The sequence below is a fragment of the Nannospalax galili genome, unplaced genomic scaffold, assembly GCF_000622305.1.
Source record: "Nannospalax galili isolate Female #2095 unplaced genomic scaffold, S.galili_v1.0 scaffold3, whole genome shotgun sequence".
NCBI classification, from domain to species: domain Eukaryota; kingdom Metazoa; phylum Chordata; class Mammalia; order Rodentia; family Spalacidae; genus Nannospalax; species Nannospalax galili.
In genome coordinates, this window is record NW_008351466.1 from 5,456,621 (window position 1) to 5,481,532 (window position 24,912).

Genomic DNA, 24,912 nt, shown 5'->3' on the forward strand with positions numbered 1-24,912 from the left:
AGGAAGTTTGGAGTAGAAAAGCCATTGAATGCTGTAAGCAGAGCTGAACAGGCAATTCTTAGTAGGAGCCTGGAAGAAACAGTGCTAAGAGCAAGGTATTTCCAAAGGGAAATAAGGACTTAAGCAGCAACTGGGATATTTTGGCAAAGCATCTGGCTATTGTTGGCCCACGGCCTAAGATCTTGCCTGAAGCTAAGTTGAAAAGTAGTAGATTAATTTCTTTGGTGGAAGAAATTTCAGGACAGTCTAACATTGAACTACTACTGTGGTTATTAATTGAGAATATCATGGAGATCTATAATAAAAAAAGAGCAGTGGAACAGAAAAAAATACATAATGTAGAGTTTGGATTGAAAAGAACACTAGGAAGATTAATGTTGGAGCAAAGCCATGTGCTGAAGGAGGGGCTGTCTTTGATAAGGACATTAGAACAATTAAGGAGAGGCTTACAGATCTACATTTAAAAGAAATATAAAGAGAACTTTCAAGGTAAGACCACTCCCAGCTGAGTCTCTACCTTGTGAAAGGAAAATACCACAGGTTTTCCGCTCCTAGAAAAGCTGCTAATGTGGTGAAGGTGAGAGTCCATGCAGGGCTGATACCCAAACTTGGCAGTATTGTTCATGTGGTGCTGGTTTTAGAGGAATGAAAGATTCAAGAATTAATGGGTCATCAATTCTTCTTCCATGGTTTTAGAAAGCTGCTAAGGTTAGGCAGCATGCAGCAGGGGCATCCCTGCATAAAGAAAGCCTTGACTGGCCACCACATGAAGTTGTAAAGTTGAAGCCTGGTTGGCAGTGGAGACCTCCAAGATGTTGTAAATGCTAGAGCCATGAGATATACACCAAGAAGAGCTGCATATAGTGAGTGGTATCAGCTCAAGAGAGAGATGCATGTTGTACACAGCAAAGCTGGAGGGGCTGAGCCACCTAAGCCTTTTGGAAGTAATGGCCCCAAAGTTGGACATGGAACTAATGGATTTTGTGTTTGCCCTGCTGGTTTTTGCTCTAGTTTTAGACCATTATTTCCTCACTATGTCCCCATTCCTCCCTTTTGGAATAAGAATGTGCATTTGATTCCATTGTATGTTGGAAATATGTAATTTGTCTTTTGATTTTACAAAGGCTTATAGTTAAGAGAATGCTTTAAGTGTCAGAAGACACTTTTGAGTCTGACCATTTTAACCAGTGTTAAAGACTATGGGGACTTTTGAGGTTGGACTAAAAGGGCTTTGCATTATGATGTCATAACCTTATGGGGGTCAGGGATTGGAATGTGATGGTTTGAATGAGAATATCCTCTATGGGCTCCAACTATTTGAACACCTGATCTGCAGTTTGTGGCACTAGTTTGGGGAGGGTCATGGATCCTTTAGGAAGTATGGCCATGCTGGACAAAGCATGTCACTGGGGTTGGACTTTGGGAGTTCTTAGGCCTTTCCAGATTTCCAATCACTCTCTGCTAACTTTGTCTGCTTGAAGATGTGAGCGCTCAGTTTTCTGCTCCATCCACCTCTGCTGCCATGCCTTCTCCACCATTATGAACTCTAATTCCACTGGATTGGTAAACCAAATAAACTCTTCTTTCTTTAAGTTTACTTGGTCATTCTGTTTTCTCACAGCAACAGAAAAGTAACTAATCCAGTATTTTTTCAGCTTGGGTTCAAAGTCTGTTTTTATTTTATTTTATTTTATTTTAAAGAGCTGATTTTTATTTTCTGTCTGAATGTTTGCCTGCATGTAGGTATGTATACCACATGTATAAAGTGCCTGTGGATCCCAGAAAAGGGTGTAGGAGTCCCTGGAACTGGAGTTGTAGATAGTTGTGGGATACCATGGGGGTGCTCTGGACCGAATCTGAGTCTTCCATAACAGCAGCAAATGCTCTTAAATGCTGAGCTATCTCTCTAGCCCCTCCAATTCTTTTTGTATATATCTCACAGTAGATTGAGATCTTGAGACATAAGCTAAATTTAATTCATAATTGTGTCCTCAAAATGTGGCTTTCCTGATAGGGCACTCACGAATTAGAACAGTCAAAGTAGGGGTGGTGGTTGGGAAAGCTTTAGCCAAGTGCAGAAGTTGAAGGTTTATGTAACTTATTTAGTATTGTCATGTTTAATAAGTTGCTACCTTGTGCACATAAACATCAAGAGGTGATAATGTTACTGGAATTCATTTTGAAAATATTATCTGATTTACTTTATTAGCTAAGGTATACAGTCACCATGGTTAAGGAGTGAACTCCGGCTAATCTCTAAGAACGAGGCACAGAATCAATTATTTGCATATTTCATGTATTTAAAAGTTGTTTTCCCAGCCAGGCACAGTGCTGCATGCCTTTAATCTTAGTACTTGGGAGGCAGAGCCAGGCAGATTTCTGTGAGTTCAAGGCCAGCCTGGTCTATATGGTGAGTTCCAGGCCAGCTGGGACTATAGGGAGGCCCTGTCTCAGTAAGACCAAAAAAGAGTTGTAACTGTAATAATATTTTATTTGTTGCTGTTGGGACTCTAGACATCTAAACAAATTCCATGTGCAAATGGAGTCTCTGGCTGTACCATTCTTTTTGTTATAAGTCAAAACTGCATAGCACATTACATGTATTGTACATACGTCAATTTCCAACTTTCCATTTTCCTTTCAACTCATGGCTATAAGCTCATATTCCCCTAGTTGTAGAAACTTTGGCTTTTGGACTCCTTATTTGGGTCTTGGTGGGAGAAAAAGACAATGTATTTGATTTATGAATCAAACTATTCCAAGGGAAGCAAATCAGTAGGCAGATCTGGAATCATATCATTGATAAACTTCCTTAATACCTTATCCAACACTTCATCTTCAAGGCAGCCCACCCACAATGAAGAATTCTTTGAAAGTACTCCAGAGAATAAAAACCTGCAACTCTTCCTTACTTGTTCCAGATGTTTACCCCGCTGAGTATCTGAAGCCCATTTGCTTTAGCACTATACTTAACACATGAAAATCTTCTCAGTAAAAAGTTTGTGTGGAGCATGTAAATCACCCTTCTAGCTTTTCTAGACTTTTTAGTTGTACAAACATGTCTCTACTATGCTGACAAGCAGTGCTAATGAATGCTAAAGGAAAATGTTTGAATTTCCTTAAGTATGTAAGTCCTCAAAGATGGCCCATGAGCTCCACTTGACTAAGTCCTTACAAAAACACTCTTAAACCTCTGTTCAAGAGAAACTTTTCCCTGAAAGTCTTCATACCCTGTTGACATTTCATGATCCATCCAGGCCTTTTCATTCGTATTAATCAGAATCATAGACAGCACATTTAATGCAAATCTAAGCTTTATTGAATAAGTAGGCAATACATAGAGATTGCAAGTCATTATTGGTCCATCTCAGATACAGGTGTTTATTCTGAGGCGAAATGAAAGCACAAACTGATAGCTTTACTGCTACTGAACTGTTTCATCAAGGTGGCTTGCTATGGACACAATCTCCCTCAATACCCATCCAGCAGTGTTTGGTTTCACCTCGCCCTTCCACTGAGAGATTCACAATATCTAAAAGGAAACCTGTAAAGAACACTTCTGTATCAGAGGTAGTTTTGCACCTGCATTATGCATCATAGAAGACATTTGATCAAAAACTCCATAAAACGGCCAGAAGAGATACACTAGAGCAGAGCTGAAATCTGTGATTTTTTTTTTCAAGCTAATTGGCCACAGTGGCAAAAGTATCAACCAAAATTTAGAATAGCCTTTTTGTCTATTTAACAACAAAGCATGCAGTAGCCCATGCAGATTATAGCTTTTAATGACAACCTTAAATTTGGCTTGAGCACCAAGGATGCATTTTAAAAAGTATTGGTTAAGAGAGTATGTGAGGGTGTAACTAAATTTAAGACCTCAAAATGAGGATATACATGTAGATAATCTGGATGGGTCGTCAGTTTCATCACAAATATCCTTCCAAAAGAGAGGTAGAGGTAGATTATATATACAGAGGGGAAGATGATGTGAAGGAAGAGAGAGATGAAGGCATACACTAAGGAATAATGACAGCCACAAGAAAAGATATAAGGAATGGATTTTTCACTAGGGCCTCTGGAAGGAGTGCTGTTCTGCCAATAACTTGATTTTGGATATATGGCTTTGAAAACAGTAAGAAGGAAAATACATCAGATCATTTAAACCACCAGGTGGGGTATTGCTGTAACAAATAAATACAAATGTGAAAGTGGCTTAGGACTTATTGGATGATGGGAAGAATGAAGAAAATTTTGAGGATAAACGTAATAGAAAAACTACAGATTGCCTGTACCAAACTATTGGTAGAAATGTGCATGTTAAAGGCATTTCTGGTGAGGGCACAGAAGGATATAAATATTTTATTGGAAACTGCAAGAAAGGGTAATCTTTGTTATACAGCAGCAAAAACACAACAGCAAACAAAAATCCAACAAAGTCATCTGAATTGTGTCCTACAGTTGCATGGAAAACTGATCTTGCAAGTGATGAAGTTTGGTATTTAGCTGAGGAGATGTGCAAGGAAAGTATTTTAGGTATGACCTAGTTTGTTCTTTCTGGAAAAAAAAAATGTTCTTAAGAGAGGGTGTGTGTGTGAGGGGAAGAAGGTATTCAACACATGTGACATAAAAGTGGAATGGGAGGAACTGGAGGGGAAGGGATGAAGTGGGGAGGCATGAGAGGAAAGGGGGAGAAGGAGTAACAAAAACAAAACATGCACGAAAATGCCATAATGAAACTCATTTTGTATGCAAATTTTTTTAAAAGTTAAAAAGAGGAAATGAAAATTTCAAAAAGAGAAAGAAAAAGAGAAAGAAAAAGAGAACAGGTAAACCAAAGAAAGAATCATTATGTCCAACAGGAAGCAGCACTTGATTTGGGAAATTCTTAGCCTGCTCTGATTACAAAAGATGCTAAAATTAGGAAATTCCTTGTGAGGAAAGTGTGCTATGGCACTAAGGCCTAGAATGTGGCTGGGCAGCTTTTGGATAGTGCTGAATAAATTAGGCACTCATCCCTGTGTTCACTCAACCATCTCCCAGAAACCACAAAGAGAGGCGAAGCTACCTCGGAAAGAACAGTGACATTCCCTTTTCTCAAATGGGTGAATTCACATGAAATACAAGGGAGCTGCACACAGTTTCTGAGAATGTGATGAGCAGCAGAAGCACTTTCAGCTTGGTCGGAAGGGGACAGGGATGCGGGAAAACCAGAGATGGCTGCCAGAGCACTGAACTTCTATAGGCGGAAAAGCAGCTACCAAAATTACTCAGCTGTATATACATGCTAACTTTCAGAAAAAGAAAGAAGCACCCCAATGGCTGAACCAACCATGGGTGCAAAACTAGAGACCTATGCCTGGGAGCAGAGGCCCAGTCCTCCCTCACAGACAAAAAGCTGCGGCCCCACACAGTGATATTCTGAGATAGAGGACTATTGCCAGGCCTTGAACCCTAGGGAGAACTGGTTTTTGAAAATTACTGGGACAGGTGAGTCCTTTCTATTTTCTGTTTTCTTCCTTTTGAAAAAGGAATGCCTCTTTCATTATTTCATGCCTGTTCCACTACTATTATAGAAGGAAACAATTTGTTTTCAATTTGTTCTTTCAGTGGATCCCAGGTGAGAAGGATATTTTTCCAGGATTGATCATATCCTAAGTTTCATTCACAGTTCGTAAAATGGTCTAGATTATTAGATTTGAACTAATGAATTTTGGATGAGACTTTGGACTTAGGGTTGATATTGAAATGGCTTAAGAACAGGGAATGTTGGAATGGAGTGAATGTATCACACATGGGACAATGTACATTTTTGGGTTCAGTGGCAGACTGGTGGGATGAGGGTGGTTACCTAAAGGACACACCTGTATCCTAATTCCTAGTTCCTGGATGCTAGCTTGTTTGGATGAAAGGTCTTAGAGATACAATACAGTTTGGGACCTGAGGTGAAGGATTATCTTGTTTTAACTTGGTGGTTCCTAAATGTCACCCATCAACATCCTTATAAAATGAGTAATCTTATAAGAGAGGCAGGGGGAGACCAGGTACACAGAGAAGGTGATGTAAAGAGGAACAGAGAAGAATGTGGTCATCAGAAGATGGACAAGGCAAAGAAGGGGTCTTCTTTACAGCCTCGGGAGGTAGCAGGACTGGTCTGACACCCAAACTTCAAGCTTATAGCCTCCAGGACCAAGAGAGAATACATTGCTGTGGTCTTAAGCCATCAAATTTATGGGCAATTGTTGTAGTATCCAAAGGGGAAAACATTTTAAGGATTTGGGTACCTGGTTTTTTTTTTAACATTCTGAAGAAATTTCATATAAATGGTATTTCTCATGTGTGGTTGAAATAAACAAAAAAGAGTTCATGATAATTTGGTTTTATCCTAAAAATACCACCATGTTCTTTCTATGATGATATTTTTTCAGTCTAAAATAAAAGTGCAAGTGGCTGGAACAGGAAAATTATAAATTGGGTAAGTAAGTCCTTTAACTTGATTTTTGGCCCCTGAAATGTTTCTTAATGTTTGTGAAAAGCATGTGGGATGCATTTAAATACAAATATATAATTTATCAACAATAGTATTTCATTCATTCTTGCTTACAAACTAGAAAATAAGGCAAGTTCACATCTGGAAAAGGTGATACACATCAGTATTTCAACCTTGACCAGCTAGATAGGTATGGCTGGGCAAATGCCCCCAAATTTAGTCAAAGTTTACATTTCAAAATCATTTTTTACAGCCTGAAAATTTATCAAAAACCTCAAAGAAGCCATACCAGAATATTTCATAAAATGCTTTTTAAAATAAAAAATGCACACAGTAGTTATTTACATCAATTAGTAGAACTGAAACTACCATGGTTATTGTTAAAAAAAATAGTATGTGAAAGTGGCATGTTACTTGTGTTTGTTTGTGGTGTATGTGTGTGTGTTTTCACGTAACAAAAAGGAAAACCTCAAATATTGTTACCTTCTGATTTCCCTACTGTAGCAGCTTCAGGGTATTTTGAAGTAAAATACCCAAATAAGAATGCATTAGAAGAAAAGGCAACAGATTAAATTACTATACATCTTAAAAAGAAATCTGTGAGTTATTGGTCACGTGTTTACATTATCTCAGAACATAACTTGCCAAGCCAGTCATTTGTTCTTTTCTCTGAATGTCTGTAATGTGCTTTGGAGAAGTAGAAATACAATTTTCTACATAAGAAATGTACATATAAGAAATCTTTCACAGCAATCACAATCATCTTGCATGAATTAGCCTTAAAATTATACTCCAGGAAGTTATACTAATTATTACAACACATAGTTTAAAATAATAGACAGGATAAGTATAACTTTTATTCTCTCATCTATTAAAAAATGCTGAGCTTCTTTCTCTCTTAGAGTTGTTTTGGCAGCATCATTGAAGTGTGTAAATAATATAAGGTAAGTAAGCATAGTGATGACAGAGCGGTTTACCTTGTTACTGGGATATGAAATTATTGTCGTAAGATATAAATATGTACATACATAATATACATACATACATACATACATACATAATACATACAGAGAATTGCTTTTTCTTCTTCTACTTCCAAAGTAGAATTGGACTGGGCCTTTCAGCTTTCTACTGCCCCCTGCAGAAAGAAACCTCTTTTCGAGGTCTTCTGGAATTCTATTTTCTGCCTCCAAGGGGATTAAAGGAGAAAGAAACAATAGAATGAAGAAATAGGAATTGACATTTTCCTTTAAAACCTAAATGAAGACAGCAGAATTTTCATATTAATCTTTAGCATATACATGAAAATGTAGAGCTTTTCTAAAAAATAGACATATAAAGAATTTCTATAAAGTAGGTATCTATGCATAATTAGAAAATACTTCTTTAAATAAAGTTTAAATCCAGATTCTGTTAGACTTTGGTTTATTTTTAGCAATGACAAGTGCTTGTGATATCATGCTGAAACACTAGACTAATGATAAGTTTAATTTCACCCAAAGTAGATGAATCCATCAGCTTTCACTTGAGATCAGATTCTAAATAACTTGACTGGGGCGGAGCAGTACTTTTTTGAATTCCCTAAACGGCTTCTCTTACAGTGTGTGCAATATTAGCACCTTTCCAAATCACTAGCATGCATATTTTCTTAGACCTTTCATTTTATAGATGAGAAGAGCTGGAAGCAGACAGAGATTTCCGTCTATTCCTTTTCTTTCCTCTTACTCTATATTTTTGTTTCTTTTCTTTTCTTTTCTTTTCTTTTTTAATGGGAATGACCTAGAAATTTCAGTTTTAAAAACTGACAGACTTTCATCTTCAGAGTCAGGTCATACACAATGACAAATAATATATGTTTTTACACTACAGTGGAACAAAAGTTTTCTAATCATGACAGCTGTGTTCAGATTAGTGTAGTTGTAGGAGGAGCCTTGTAGTAGTTTCACAAATATACACTGCTTCATCCAGCTTAGCTTGACCTTTGTGGAAACATTTATTTGCACTCCAATTCTTAAGTGCATGTTTTGTTCTTCTCAAATATATGATTCTGTTTATTTAAATATTGCCGTACACTCTGGCGTCAGGAATCACTTGGAGGACATTGCTCCATTGTGGCGAGAGCGTGATCTTTCCAGAGGTGCCCGTCTGTTGTCTGTAAGACAAAAAGAAAAACCAAAACCATGATGAGCTTTAGGTCTTTACTATTGCACAATGTCAGGTTGAGAGAGGCTTTCAAAGTCTTGAAAAATCACATCAAATGAATATAGAAATAAGCAGCAAGGATCCCGGATCTGAGGCATTCAGGCTGCAGCTGCGAGACTGAGTACAAGAGTTCTGCAATCTCCAATAAATGAGTTTTCTTGGTAAGCCAAGTCAGAGTGATAAAAGAAATGGAAGAATTTTCTTAAGCACAGACCCCTTGGAAATAAGTAGGTGACAACAAAATTCTTTGGTAAAGATGTTCAATTGTAAGGACCAACGTACAGTGCCTCATGCGCTTTCAATTTATATGTTGGCTACCCCTAGAGGACACCAGCATGGGCAGAGTGAAAAGGAAAAAGGAAGGAGAGAGTGTTTTTATTTTTTACAATGATTGGAATATATGGCAATCAAGGCAGCTACTGAGTTTGCCTGATTGTATGTTGGAAACAAATTCAATATAGTATATAGTCATTATGGGAATGAATAATGAATGGGACCTATTTTCAGTCCCATTCCCCCTACCCATCATGTGAATAATAATCACTGTAGAGATAACTGTTGGCACAAAGTTTGGAAAGCAAAGTTTGAAAGCACTGAAAGTTGCTGAAAATAGTTTTAGTTTTAATAGGAAAAAGGTTTACAGCTCTGCATCGCACTGATCACTACTATGTTATTATCACCTCTGTTTTATACTCAGCTTAAATGCAACTGATGTGGGTAAAAATCTCTTTCTGACAAAAGCATAACGTATTTAGATTCTCTATTTAGAATGAGACTAGGTCCCCAGAAATAATGACAACCACCAGCACTTACATAAATGCTAACACTTTACTCTCATTAATTTGCTAATTCACACAACATCCCCGGGGGGAGGTAAGCCCATTTCATTCTATCCTATTATCTCTGCTTTAGTGAAGAAGGTTACACAGCAAATCAATGGTATGATGGGAGATTATAATGCGAAGTTAATGCCTAAATGTCAGGCCTGCTTTGTTCAGAAGTAGCTGTTGGGGCCTCCTGAGCTGCTACTCATTTTCTTCCTATGATGATGGCACACTTGCATATCCTGTGTGTCACATGGGGAGGCTGGACTGTGAAGTGCTGAAGTTTTGTCATGATGCTTTTCTTGGCTGTGCTAGCATCTCTTGATTGATTCCCAGTAGTCTGCTGTCAATACACAGAGCAAAACTGACTTGCTCCCATGACCTTGGCCTCATTAACACCACCTTGTGAGAGCACTGACCCAACCCACCAAAAGCTTAAAGCCTATACCGTGCTTCAGGAAGGTGAGAAAGCAAGAGTCTTTCTGTATTTGGAGATACATCAGAGTGGTGCATTATTTGGATATCCCTTTGAAGGCACCATTGAAAAAAATCCATTATTTAATTTATGATATGGATCACAATTCAGGTAAAAATGTGAAGATAACACTCCTGGATAAAAGGATTTTTACTTAGATGGCACTAGTTTGCGTACAGATTAGCTTGGGACTTCATAGAAAACATTTAAAACAAAGTACAATAAATACAGTGGCTCCTAGAGTACTGCTAGCATTTAAACCTGCAGTATTATTCCCAGATAACAGAATGATCGGGCATTCTCACATATTGTGCTAGCTCAGATAAAAGACTGATGCCTTGGCAGCCCTACATGGTAAAGTCCATAGGCATCCTTGCTTCCGTGCGGGAATGACACCCCTACCCCATAATGGATGAACATCTTATGGATGCCTGCTGAAGCCAGAAGAGGGCATCAGATCCCCTGGAACAGGAGTTACAGATGGTTGTTACCCAACATGTGGATGCTAAGAAATAAACCCAGGTCCTCTGCAAGGGCAGTCAGTATTCTCAACTCCTGGGCCATCTCTCCAATCCTTTCTTTCTTTCTTTCTTTCTTTCTTTCTTTCTTTCTTTCTTTCTTTCTTTCTTTCTTTCTTTCATTTATTTATATTTATTTATTTATTATTATTGTTGTTGTTGAGGTTGTTTTGGTAGTTAATTTCTTACTGTGTGGCCCAGATTCATCTAGAACTCACAGTCCCCTGACCTCTGTCTCTTGAGTGCCTGTTGGAGCTAAGCATTCATCATTTATATTTTCAGTTAAAACATAACACTTTGGCTGGTGTTGGAGCACAGTGGTAGAATATTCTGCTATCATGTATAAGGCTCTGGGTTTAATCCCCCCATAACAACATATATAAAAGTAATTTTAAGGCATATTTCAGCATTGAACATCATGTTATAATCATAAAACACCTCAAAGATAACATAATTTGAGAAACAAACCCAACAGATCCTACATTTATCCTAGAGGTAACTCAGACTCGAACTATGTTAAATGCCAGACAAGAGAAATGATGTTCAGGCTGCTAATGAAGTGTGTGTATGTGTGTGTGTGTGTGTGTGTGTGTGTGTGTGCATGTGTGTGCAAGCATGTGTATGTGTGTGTGTGTGTGTGCAAACGTGTGTGTGTGTATGTGTGTGTATGAGATGTATGTTGTTGGGGATGGAACCCGGGGTCACCTGCAGGTGAGGCAAGTGTTTTACCACTGATATAGAATATACCCCAACCTCTTGAATGATGCTTTTAGGAGTTGTCAGGTTCCTCATTTTGTTGAAAATTTAATGAGGCCTCTTTCCCTGTCTTCTGATCATGTTTCTTGACAGCTTGGCCACTTTTCTTTTGGAAATAGAGCAAAGTCCAGCAGTATCCATAAGGGCATCACCAATTATATCTAGGCATCAACTCCCACTGTTTTGGCCTTGTCAAAAGTGTGAGTTACGACAATTAAATGTATACTTTTGTTAGCTATTGATAAATTCTACTACTTTTAATTTGTGAACTTTATTGTCTCATATTTTTCAGTATGTCTCACAATTTGGGCATTGACTATATGTCATAGGTATTATACTATATTTACCTGCTTTATTTGAATGGAATTATATACACAGGATGCTGTGCAAAAAGTGCATATGTAAGAGCCAATCTATTACCTCCATTTAACAGTTGAATAGTTGTAGCCCTATTCTAATATCAATGATACTATGATGTTTTTAAACGTAGAAAAAGGGCCATGTTGCATAGTCTATATTCTTCATTAAATGCAAATAAATCCACGTACAGAAAACAGAAACTCAGATTACTATGGTAGTTCAGGTTTGCAGGAGAGGAAAGTTACTTTAACGATGATGGTAATGGAAAGCAATAATGCTATAATAGTTCAGAGGCTACTGTGACTATAGACACATAACTCCCATTAACTATAATTGGAGTTAAGCACATGTAATGATAACAAAATAGATCCCTAAATGCCTTTCCAATTGGAAAATAAGCAAATGTGTTCCAGGAAATGGCATGCTTTTATGTGGAAAATACAATATTCTAATTGAGATGCATAAATTATTTTCACATTGATATTGCTGAAGGTATGATTTTTCCATTTTTTCTATGTTTAGGGATATAGATCTGTTAGAAGTAACATCTGTACAAAGAATGAAAATGTCTTCCCTTTTCTTAATGCTCAGCATTCGTTATGTTATTAAAGGAAAAGTCTCAATAGTTGCAATGGATTTATTAATTCAGTAGCTTGTTATCAGCATGAAACTCTGCTGTGCTGGGGGAAAAGAAAATTATATTTTATAAAACTGCAGTAGTGAGATTAAATCACTTTTCTACATTTCACTTTCTTCTTATCCTCTCTGCCAGGTAGCAACTCTGCTCTCTATCTCTATTATGAACTTCGTATTTTGTAAACTATCAAGTCTTGTAGTAATATAAAGGTACATTATCAAACAAACTCAATTATAGTAACTTTAGAAGGATATAAATACACGATAAAAGTAAAATCACATAGTACAATAATATTACCTCAAGGCATGAAGATTTAATCCATATTAAACTACAAATGTACAAACTATGTGATAGTTACCTTTACCACAAACAAGATAGTTTTATAAAATGTGCACCCAACTAGTTGGCATTTTAACTGGATAACATTTACATAATTGATAACTTGAGTATTCCAAAGGATCTTAGAAAAATATGGTGCAGATAAAAGAAAATCAGGATACTGTCAGTATTTCAACTGCCACTGACCTTGTTATTGATTATCCTTGGACTCAATGTCAAAGCTGGTGAACAGATTGTTTAATGTCCTTGGTTTTGTACATTAGTCATGCATTATATTCGCTTCTTTACTACAGAATGCAACTTGACCCTAAGTCTCTGAGGATGAAAGTCTAATGAGTACATCTGCATATCTAGAAAATATAGAATATACTAACAAATAAAAATATGAAGAATTTCAGAAAATAATAGGAAAAGCTTCAGAGGAAATTAGATGAGTAAAGCTTATGCTGAAGAGTAAATAGGGAAACTCATGAAAACCGTAGCAGGGCAGTTCAAGGTACCCATCACAGTGGCTTATAGGCAGTGGTTTCTTAAAAGTCGTCTGTTGTTTCAACAATCATCCACTCACTCGCAGTGAATCAGGAAATGATTCTTGAATTCACCTTCAGGCATGCAGCCTGCATAGAGGGCATATATTTTGCCATGAATACAAGGAAATACTTCCTCTGTCCATCTATTATTGAGCTATAAATTGTTACTGCATAAACCATCCACAGGGTACCGTAATAAGAACTCTTATACATCACTAGGGTGGAAAGGACAAATGTACCAAAAACAATAGCATGAAACTAAGTATGTGTCTCTTGTAACATCTACTTTATTCTAAATGCAGTGAAGACTCAGAGTGGAGGAAAATTGTATTTCTTGAGTGCAGGAGTTGAGGGTCAGGCAAAATTTCATTGTGAATAGGACTTAAAGGATAGGTGCGATTTCAAAAAGGAGAATTAGTGAGATAGCTGTTAATTTTTGACTGATAGAAAAAGTGAGTTTTAGTTTCTTATATTGCTGACCATTCAGTTACCAAAATTTTCCTATTGGGAGGGGAAAAAGGGAAACAAATATATAAAAGGAGACTCAAAATACCTATACATCGTTAACTTTCTTTTCACTCAAGTAAAAGAATAAAATAAAGTAAGGAAAGGAAACTTATTGCTCCAATTTGGAGCTGTAAGGTCAAGGACTAAGATACAATGGTAGCAATTTCCATAAGGACATTATTTTAATTTTAATTATTTTTTTAAATGAATTTTCAAAGGTCTATACAGAAAGCAGCAGTTCTACCCCAGGAAAGAAAACAGCACCAATGCTGGAGTCATCTGGAGAGGTTCTGTTGTTAAAGCCTACGTAGCACTATCAAGAGTGACAGTAGAAAAGCTGATCAAGGCAAAGATTACAATGACCTGGGCCAGGAATGCTTGGCAGGGTGAGAGACTGAGCAGCCATTTGGGCTGGTGCAGAATAAACTAGCTACTAAATGGCACTGAGGCTCCAGGGTCAACTCATCACCATCACCTGTCATCTCTGTGACTTTCTCCTCCATGTGTGGCACAGATTCCTATAACTAAGAATACTCAGCATCAGCCATTTCTCTAACTTTGATCATATGATGAACAATCCTCTGTCATTTTCTGTGGCAGTTGTTTGTGATCTGCCTGAGCTTTGTTGCCGATATGCTGACCTAGAATACACTTACCTGTCATCTGCTTTTGTTTCTGAATCACTCTACGGCTATACATCTACTGTGTTTGTTTTTAATGTGTGTAAGCTATCTCTTGGGTCTGGACTCCTTATTTCTAGCTGACAGTGGAGGTTTTGGAGTACTCCAACTGTCTAGCTTAAGTAGTCCCAGGTATGGGGTGTGGGGTGCAGAAGGGAGTAGGCTTGCTGGTTTCATTAGTAAAGTGGGTAGTCCTTCATCCTACAAAACACTTCCATCTCCCAAAGGACCACATTGCAGAAATGCAGCACTGCCTATGACTCTGAGAAGATGCTTAACCTACAGCTTATGACGCAAGAGACTATAAACAGGTGTTCGCATTAGTAACGATCCCCATGCTAGCCTGTACTTAATTACTTAACCAGTTGTGTGGACAAAGGCAACCTGTGTGGTTAATATCACAGACACTTTAACAGCTGCCAGTGCCATTGTTTTTAAAATATAAACTGTCCCTTAAGGTAGAAGCCAGTCAGCAGTTGTTTTAAATATGAGCAATTAAGAGAGTTAAAAAAGAGCCTCACGATTTCACATTCATAACTGGCAGAAGATTCTTTATAAATTTAGTATCTAATTCAATTCATGTACAACCCGAGTGTAGGCCCAGCCTGTAAGAGAATAAAAATGGCTCCTAACAATTTACTCCCCATATTAGAGCCCTCAACGAATCACTCTGGACTTTTAAATCTTCTGGAACAATGCCAGTCCTCGTAACATTAGGAAAAGGTATAGATATGAAAGTTTGTTCTCCGAGACACTCTTTAAATTCAGTGTAGCCTGTAGGTCATGGGGAGATTAAATATAGTATGTAATTTACATATACTGGGATACTCTGCAGTCAATCCATAGATGTATATGTAGTAGAGAAAGAGACACACATTTTAAAGTGATAAAGGAAAGCTACCAAAGATTAGGTTATAATCCTATTAGTGAAAGAATATAATTTATAACATTGCTCCTAACAAGTTTTTCAAAGGACATGTACCAATAAAACTTGTGATCATCTCTAAATAGTGAAAACGTGATTATTCTTTTGTTTCTTGGTGGTGCTGGAGATCAATGTTAGGATTTTGTGCATGCTAGGCAAATGTCCCACCAGTGCACTACATACTCAGCCAATGACTTCTTCTTTTTTATATTCTCCCCTAATAATGAAGTTTTGGCATTAAGGAAGAATAGTTTGCTAGATGGGGGGTGGTGGACTAGATAGGATGTTAAATTCTATCTTCAGCTGCAAAGCACATATTGTTTTAATCTTTTAAAAAGAAGAAGTCTAGGATTCAATAATCGCTGAAATAACTCCTGGCTGATTAAGCTATAGCTAAATACTGCATAATTATTAGGAAAGAAATGTGTAGAAAACAGGTGCCATTACCTGCTTTACTTAAGGGCTCTAGAATGTTCTCTGACAAGAAACATACTTTTTAGAGGTAATAAAATTCATTTTCACATACTTGTCAATTATAAATATATCACATATCTTAGACCCTAAGCTTTAGAACCTCAATGTTTAAAAAATATTTCATTTATTATTTTTATTTTATGTGTATGAGTGTATTGTTTGCACCCATGTCATGCAGTTTGCGTGGAGGTCAGAAGAGGTGTTGGATCACCTGAAACTTGAGTTACAGACTGTTGTTAGCCACCATGTGGGTACAGGGAACCAAATCCAGGTCCTGTGCAAGAGCAGTCAGTGCTTTTAATTGCTGAGCCATTTCTCTCACCCCTAAAAATTCACGTTTTAAAAAGTGATCCTCTTTAAAAAATTGACCATCTCTAGAAAGATGGGTAAAAACTTTAAAGGATAGTCATTACATCATCTTGAGAGAAACTTACTTCTCTGATAAAGCTGAATGAGTTGCCAAAAATACTTTGCAAAACATTTCTTAGAAAGGACTACTTAAAATGGGAAAGAACTCTTTCCATCTGACCCATTTTAGCAAGGTATGCATTATGGGTTATTTTTTTCCTGCTGTGATGGCTAATCTAAGTTGTCAACTTGACACACCTGGAAAGAGAGAACCACACCTGAAGAATTTCCTCCATCAGATTGGTCTGTGGGCATATCTGTGGGGCATTTTCTCAATTGCTCATTGATGGAGGGGGCGCTTAGCCTAGTGTGGGTGGTGCCATCCCTGGGCAGGTGGGTCTGGGGTGCATAAAAAAACTAGCTGAGCAAGCCAGTGGGGTTAAGTCAGTAAGCAGCATTCCTCCAAGGTCTCTGCTTCAGTTCCTGTCTTCAGGTTCCTGCCTCGCGTCCCTGCCTGCCTCGGCTTTCCTCAGTGACGGACCTATAAGATGAAATAAGCCCTATCACAGCCGCAGGAAGCAAACTAGAACATGCATGTAGTGCAGCTGGGGATGCATGAGAAACAGCAATTTTTTTTTAACACCATTTGTATTGAAAATACAATAATGGAGTAAATAAAGGTTAATGGATGGATACATGTAGTGGTCCTTCAACTATTAATGTAGACTGCTAGACACAGTATTTCTAATAAGCTTCCCCTCACATTTACATAAATGAAGCTTTCTCAATACCAATTTCTTCAGCTGTAAAATGGAGATGATAGTATTTACATTATTGGGCATTAAGAGGAGTAAGTGAAATAAATTTGTACTTCTTCCAAACATATCTTTTAATAGATATAAAGTGTATGCATGCACATGCATGCACGTGTGCAGCTGTGAACACACACATCAATCAACAAGACTCAAGTGAAAGGCTATGTCTACTTATAATGGAGATCCACAAATTAGCATTACAGATGGGTCACATTCGCTGTGTCTAGCCATGAGTTTTTATCTTTGTTCTGCCTCTTGATGACTGTTTCCTAATTTGAATTTCATTTTGCAATCATGAAAATAATACTAACCATCTATTAACAGTATATTTACAGTGACTAAATAATGAAAATGGATCAGGATGGTACCTAACAAGGAATTTCAGACTTAATGTTTTTAATATATGTCATCATAAGAGTCAAATTCGAAAAATTTCAGCAGCCAAATCTTATATGTTTTGAAGTTCAGACAGCCTCATAGCACTGAGACAACTTTTAGCCACTTTGGGGACAATGAGTTAAGATACAAACAGACGTTTACAAAAGTCTTTTTCACATTAGCCTATAAAAGAAAAGACTTAATAAAGATCAGACAGGAGATCAGAGTGTTCCAAAGTTCTGACTTTTTATTTATTTCACAACTCGTGATGGGCTGGGATACTTTTATGCCCTTGGGAAGCAATGAAATTCTTTTATAACAATTTATTTATTTTTCTTATTGTCATCCAGTGGGTATAGAAATGTTGCCAGACTACTTTCTATTACTTCTCTGCTTTCGGATTCCAGTTGTCTGGACAGATTTGTCCCTAAGGATAGAAAGAGATTATTTCTAGAGATTCCAGCCTGGCTTGAATGATGCATCTAGTAAAAACAGCCATTCATTTTTTTCCCCTAGGAACGCAGATTTACCAGGCAACCTGCTGACCTTTAATTTGCTTTCCTGAGTAGTCTAATTCACTGGAAAGGGGATAGAGTGTATGTTTATGTGTTGGAGGAGAGGGATCTGGCCTTTATAAGCAGATTCTGCTCCCAGGTTGGTCATAGTTATTGCTATAGAAATATAAGCATGTAATTTACTTCAGCTATCCTTTCTGAGCAGTGAATATGTGCCTTGCATTGTGTTAGAATGATGCATGTGTCAGTATCTTCTTTCTAGGCAGCTACTGTGTAGTCATTGTAGTCTTTTGGTTTAAAACCCAGATAGCGATGTGTTAAGGCTTGCTCTGTACTCTGCTATAGTTCTCAGTGAGAATGTTTGATACGTCAAAGACTATATTGTATCTGGATATTAAAATGAAAAGTCTCAGCCCTTTGCCTGAAGATGTTTGTTCTTAAATAATGGAGTGCACAAGGATAATAAAAATTGGGTGACAGTAAGTGCCAAGGTTAGAGGATTACTGCTAAAGAACACAGAAAAGGAATATACAGCAAATCTTGGGGGGAGGAATCTTTGGTAATGCTTTCAAGAGAAGGCAAAGTTAAAGTCTAAAGGTGAATTAACTGGGAGGAAGTGTATATTTTAAGAAAAGGAAGCACTGTATTGAGGAGAAAAAAATTGCTTGTAACTACAAACAAGCAGTAGTGATTAAAAAAAGAGACTATGGCCAGGTGACTGATGGGTCTCTGTGTTCCATTTTATGGCTCTTAAAATTTAGATGTGCAATAGGGAGTAGAATTATAATATAGTGTCCTGTGATAATCGTGTTGCTGATGAATTTAAAAAAGGACTAATCGTGTTGCTGATGAATTTAAAAAAGGACAAATGAGAGGTAGGGATTAACTGAACATGGAGGATACAGGAGTCAATGATAACTTGAAAATTTTCTAGTCTTATACATTTGAGGGAATTGTGGTTCTGTCAAATAAGATAGGGCATGCAGCATGAGAAGCTGCATTCAAGGAGAAGGTGATGTCTTTGGTTTGGCATTTGTCAAGTTGGAAATGCCTTCAAAACATTCTGGCAGAGATGACCAGCAAGCCGTTAAAGTATTGCAAGATTGAACTTCAGGTGAGAGGCTGGCCAGAGTTGAGAGCAATCTGGAAGATTCATTATATTGATGTTAAATGAAACAACCACTCAGGAAAGTATGCAGAGTGTGATTCATGGTTTGATGATCAGATCCTGGGAATTACTGATGTTTAAGAGATGAGCTTAGGAACTGGAATCCTGGAAGAATGTAGACAGTAAATATCCACAGAGGCACAAAAAGAACCATCCAAGTGCACGTTACAGAATCCAAGAGAACAGATTTTGAAGAATGGAATAAGCAATAACATCATATACTGCAGAAAGATGCAGTAAAATAAAGACAGAAAACTATCAGATTTAGAAATATAGAGGTCATTAGAGTCCTTAATGAGAGCAATTTCAGTGAAATAAGGCGAGCAGAAGCCAGACTGCAGAAGGTTGAGGAATAAGTGGAGGCAATGAATATAACTTATACTTGCATTTTTCATGACCCTGAAAGAGGTGATATTTTCTTAGAGCAAAATCAGTTACCTTAGGTCATTGTGCCTGACATGTCCAATACCATTTCCAGCTGAAATTTTCCAGCTTATATATTTTTTTAACCTACAGAAGTAGCAGGGAATGGTGTCTTCTTTCACTAGTTGCCACTGACTGGACCATGGTGGACATCTGGCCCCAAGGGGTAGCCAATTCACAGGTTGTCTAGTAAGTAACAAATGGCACCATGCATGATAAAATGACTCAATAGGATACTAACTCAGTTGAACATATATAGAAAAGAATAAACAGATACACAGAAAGAAGTGAAGCTCATTTTTGCTTTTTACATTGTCCAGAGTAATTTTATGTTGTGAAAGAGCCCAATAGGAAAAAAACCAACTATAATTATATCAGGTAATTCCCAGTTTCATAGCCAATATTATTTTAAAAAGTCAGTGAATCTCCCTATGCCGTTGCTTCCTGAAGTTAGGCATATGTAAGTCTCATGTTTTATTTTATATGGTATAGTAAAAATATCCACATAGGCATATCCTCTATCATCATCTAGTGACTAGTGTATTGCACTACTGAGGCTTATGTATACATGTTTTTGTTTATGCAATGTGTAAAAGTCAAGTACCAACTTGGTGCATTGCACTAATGAAGGCTTCACAAGAATTCAAATAGAGAAGTTTTCACAGGTGAGTCATCCCAGTGTGTGATACCTACTTCACCTAACAGTGTAGGCAAACTGCGCACATAGCAGTCAGCACCTGTGATATTGCAGTCAGCACCACCATCAGGATGTGAGCCAATGAACTGTGAAGATTGACTTCCAGTTATTTGTTGTAAATTGAGGGGCAAATATATATTTAATTTTTTTCTGTTCCTGATTCCAACAGTAAATGGATCAGACGGTCAGGTTGTGCAGATTTCAATCCTAGCCTAATCTCCATATGAGCAATCCAACTTTACAAAGTTATTGAACAGACACACCATTGAAAATATAATTTGAGAGTTGCTCTCTATCAGTGTTTCTGTTCAGTAATGGACTCTGATCATTACAAGCTGTATCACAAAGCCTTAAAGTTACAAAGTGAGATTTTTGTCCAGCCTAGTTACACCACAGAGATTCTCTTCATTAATGTTGAAGAAGAGAAAATATGTAAGTGGATCAGAAATCGCTTCTTCCATCAATGTACACATTAGGTGAATGTTAGTTTTATTTTTAATAGTTTTGTATTCTTCTTAACTATAACACAAATTCATATTTCTTCTTGTATTTCTCAATACTCAAGCGACCATAAATTAGACATAATTTCATGTCAATTATTGTTGCTGCTAAAGGGTTATATTCTCACTACAATGAATCTGCAGATCTTTTTTATTACTCCTGAAGTCTGGAAAAAAGTGGACTGGCATCCCTCCCTTCAAGTCACCTTCCAGCCTGCCTTTCGAAGCAGGATTCTCAAAGAACCAGTACTCCCCAGCTCAGAAGGCTATAGTGGGTTTAGAGGAGACTAACCTGGTTCAACCTTAATTTGAAGTGGTTAAAAAAGACAAAACTGCAATGAAAATTGTAACAAGTTAACTTTCAAAAGGACTTCAGAGGGCTAACAGATTAAAATTCACTATGAGATAAAACACATGAAGATAAAAGTGAACAGATCCACACTAAAGGAAGCAGCTCAGAGAGATTAGAATATATGTGCTATGTATTTGGCTCTGAAATGGGTGGCAGCTAAAATGTCAAGGAGAAATTTATGAAGTATACATCTTGTGGATTTTGTTGTTTGTCCAAATCTCATTCCACCCAATCTGATTTCTCCCTATTCTCTGCTATGCCCATTGAATCTAGTTAGCCTGCCTTCATAACTGTTCCATGAAGATGACTATACACGCCAGGTTTTTATGTACGCACTCTGCTTTTTTGCCCTTCTACCAAAAACTATCTGTCCTTCAAGGCCTAACTAGAATATCCCTCACCTGCAACCTTTAGCCTTCACTTATATTTCTTTCCCCTTGACTCTAATAGCACAAATGTACTTTTTAACCCCACAATTCAGCTTCAATCATAAGCAGATTCACACTCTTCACTATTATTTCATGTGTTGCCTGTGCACAAGGACTGTACTGGGATAGGCAAGAATGCATCTCTGCTACGTCTTTGTGAGCTTTCTTAATACAAAAAAGTCATGAATTAAATGCATGTTGATTCTTTTTCTGTGTAAGACTTTTATGAACATTTATAGATATATAAATATGTCACTTTTCCCCATATATACCCCATATATATTTGTGGGGGACAATAAATAGTTTACAGATGTGATGTGTTCAATATACTCTTTTCTTATGTGTCTAATTGGGAACTGGCTCTAGAGATAACCTTGTGTTTTTAGGGGAAATGAGAGAAAAGGATAATGTGTGGTTACACTGTGAAGTAGCGCATAAAATGACATTTAGCAGCCCTGAGTGTTCTGGTGTTGAGTACATAAAAACAGACAATGAACTGAAGTGAAAGATACTTCCTTAGAAGGCGCTCTTCTGACCAAGTACATTCCAATCTTGTTCTGAGATACTCTACTTTATCCTATTTTTAATACTATTCACAAAATCCCAATAACCAGAAATATCAAAATCCTAAGACTAAGGTCGAATTTGTATATACTGCTTCTAAAAAAAGCTTCTGTCAGGATTACTGAATTACTTTTGGAAATATATTTTAGTAGTGACACTTCATGGATTAGAAAAACTAAATGATCTAGAAAAAATAATATTTCCATCAGTAAAAAAGTTTATAAAGTATAAGGAAATAGAGTACAATTCTATCACAGCATAGACTGCATTTCCAAATAGGCTCACCTTGAATCAATATCATACCTGCCTTAAATGTTAGTTTTCTTTCAGTCTTTATTTTCCTTGACCTCTCTATAGTATAGGACACTGTAGACAATTATTCCTTGTATAAAACCCTCTTCTTTTTGCTTGCATATTATTACTGTTTCTTCATTTCCAAACTACCGCTTGGTCTGATCTTTCTGTTTCCAAACGACTATTCTTTTTTTCCTGTGTAATTCATTTTGAGGGTTTTTATTCTTTCCTGTATCATTCTAAGTATTTTCCATGAGCTCCCCCTTGAATACATTGTTTTACTACCTTCATCAGTGCTGCTGCTTCTATTGGATCACACCTCTATTTCTTTTTCTTTTCCTACTTAAGAAATTCTGACTTATCTATTAAGATTCAGCTTGAAGTTTATACTATGACTGACCTTGTCTAATCTACCTCCCTCCTTTACTTTATTATGAGCTACACAACAGCATTTTTCCTGTTTTCTTCATACATGAAAAAAAATACATTTACATAATTATTTCTAACTGAATACATAGTGAGCATATTCCTTTGTCTCTCTCGAGAGAAATTAAAAATATTAAAGCACAACATTCATCGAAATAAATAAGTTGTGTGTGTGATGAAATGTGTTATTTTTATATTTTTATATTTTTATTTTATTTCATTCATAAGAATGTATTACCTGTATGTGTGTAAGTACACCCGTGTTGTGCAATGCCCGTGGAGGTCAGAAGAGGGGCGTCGAATCCCCTGGAACTAGAGTTTACAGACAACTGTTAGCCACCCTGCAGATGCTGGGAATTGAACCTGGGTTCTCTGCAAGAGTAGTCAGTGCTCTTAATCACAGAACCATCTTTCCAGCCCTGAAATATATTCTTTTGTTAAATCAATTCAGCTTTGAGTGCTTTTTTGGTGAAGAGAGTCAACTATATCTGTCTTTCAAGTTTTCCAAGACATATTGCAAATCTTTTAAATTTGTCTTTGTGCTTTGAAGCCTTCAATAAGAAAGTTCTCTAAGAGATTGGTTAGTTCAACAGTCATTATAGGGCAGGATTAAACTCATCTTTCCACTCTTCAGATCTTTAATTTTTTTAAGGTCTGTCAACTCTCCTTAGATAGCTTGTAGGAGAATCAAAGGCAGTCAATTTTCTGTTACAGCTGTATAGTGACATAGGAAAAATGAATCCTTGCCTTATTACAGAAGGCCTAATCGCCATTTCTTATTCAATAACTAAAAATCATACTTGATACCATTTTTATTTTAAGAAGACAAAGGGTTAAGTGATCCTCACTTCTGGTAGTATGCATACGATAACAAACCCTTCTTTCCTCCCAATATATCAGTGACTTTAGTCATTCCACATCACCTTCAGGTAGCAAACGCTTAAGAACATCTTTATTATGTTCAGGTGGTAAGAAAATCATCCCTAGAAATGCAAATAGCTCCCTTTCTTCCTCCCTAGGTAGGCCTTGGGCGCCAACACACAGAACCTAGTTAACACATCACAAAAAACATACTGCCAAAAAAAAATATTCAGTGCTTTCTTGTGAAAACAGTAGCAAATCCCTTTGGAACACAGCATAGAAACTGTTCCACTAAGCCTTTAATGTGAATTTGCTCAATGGGACTGTGCATACAGGTGTACAACAATTATTAGATTTGATATCTGAATGAGCTCAGGTTCCCATTAGAGCTTGACTGCTTCAATGACCCCATTATTTTGCTTCCACTGCTCCCCGAACTGATCAACTTAATTATTCTGACTAACGAAACATTTAGGACATGAATTTCTGATTTGTTTTAAGCCATATGGGACATCTAAAAGTGCTTCACGTAAAAGATTCATGATACAGAAGAAATGACTGTGAGGATGTGTCAGAAACTGGGAAGTAGGGCAGGGCCATCATCCATGCTGGGCATACAGATACTGCACTCTACAGGCATGGCTCTGCTGTTTAGATTTCTCCTTGGTCATGCCTTAGTGATTTCTCTCTTCCCTGGAATATCCAAAGCAAAAGGCAATAATGTGGCTGTGGGTGGGGACGGGGGGAGGTTGAAGTTAAATCTTGTATTCTTTGCCATCAAACATTTGAGTCTTAAAATAGCTAATGTTGAGAAGGGCAAATAAATGCTTCAAAGAGCAAGCCAATTACAGACATTCTTTTGCAAGAATAAAGAAAAGTCAGAAAATGGGACCAATTTCAGAGTTGATGCATAAGGAATACAATCTCTCATTAATAGAATGTGAAGGTCAAATTATATGCTTTAATAAAAAGCATTATCACCCTTGAGATATTGGATTGGAATATTAAATATAGCCCAAATGGCATATCAGCAGTTGTATGACATAGGTGTAAAAGGAACATTTGAGGGAGAGAAATAAGTCACTGTTGATTCATAATTGGTGTCTTTAAAAACAACTCTAATGCTCCCTATTATTTCAGTTTACATTGGCGACTACTAAAAAGCTATGTGTTTACCTAGAGGAAAAGGAGAAGGCATTGAACTGTCACTGGTCCCTAAAGTTTTAGAGATGTCAGTTTATCTCTCATCAGTGAAAGCATCTGTCCTATAAACGAATGAAACTGACATCAAAATGGCCCCTCTCGCCCTGTGCCTCCTTTCACCAATGATACAGTAAAGGCAGCCAAGCCTGCAATAAACGTGTTTGTGTCCAGTCATATTCCCATCACTTTACAATCCAATTGGACTCCTTAAAATTAAAAAAAGATA

General features: G+C 37.1%; 1 protein-coding gene across 5 annotated transcripts in view; it reads right to left on the minus strand.

Annotated features, from left to right (window-relative positions):
* Nucleotides 1-4,770: 4,770 nt before the first annotated feature.
* Nucleotides 4,771-24,912, minus strand: part of Diaph2 (diaphanous related formin 2) — an 835,758-nt gene continuing 815,616 nt past the window's right edge. For all 5 annotated transcript variants that reach the window (XM_029553627.1, XM_029553629.1, XM_029553628.1 and 2 more), the window contains one exon: nucleotides 4,771-8,639. In XM_029553627.1, the coding sequence (XP_029409487.1) occupies nucleotides 8,575-8,639 (65 nt within the window). In that variant the 3' untranslated portion in view covers nucleotides 4,771-8,574. The remainder of the gene's footprint in view (nucleotides 8,640-24,912) is intronic.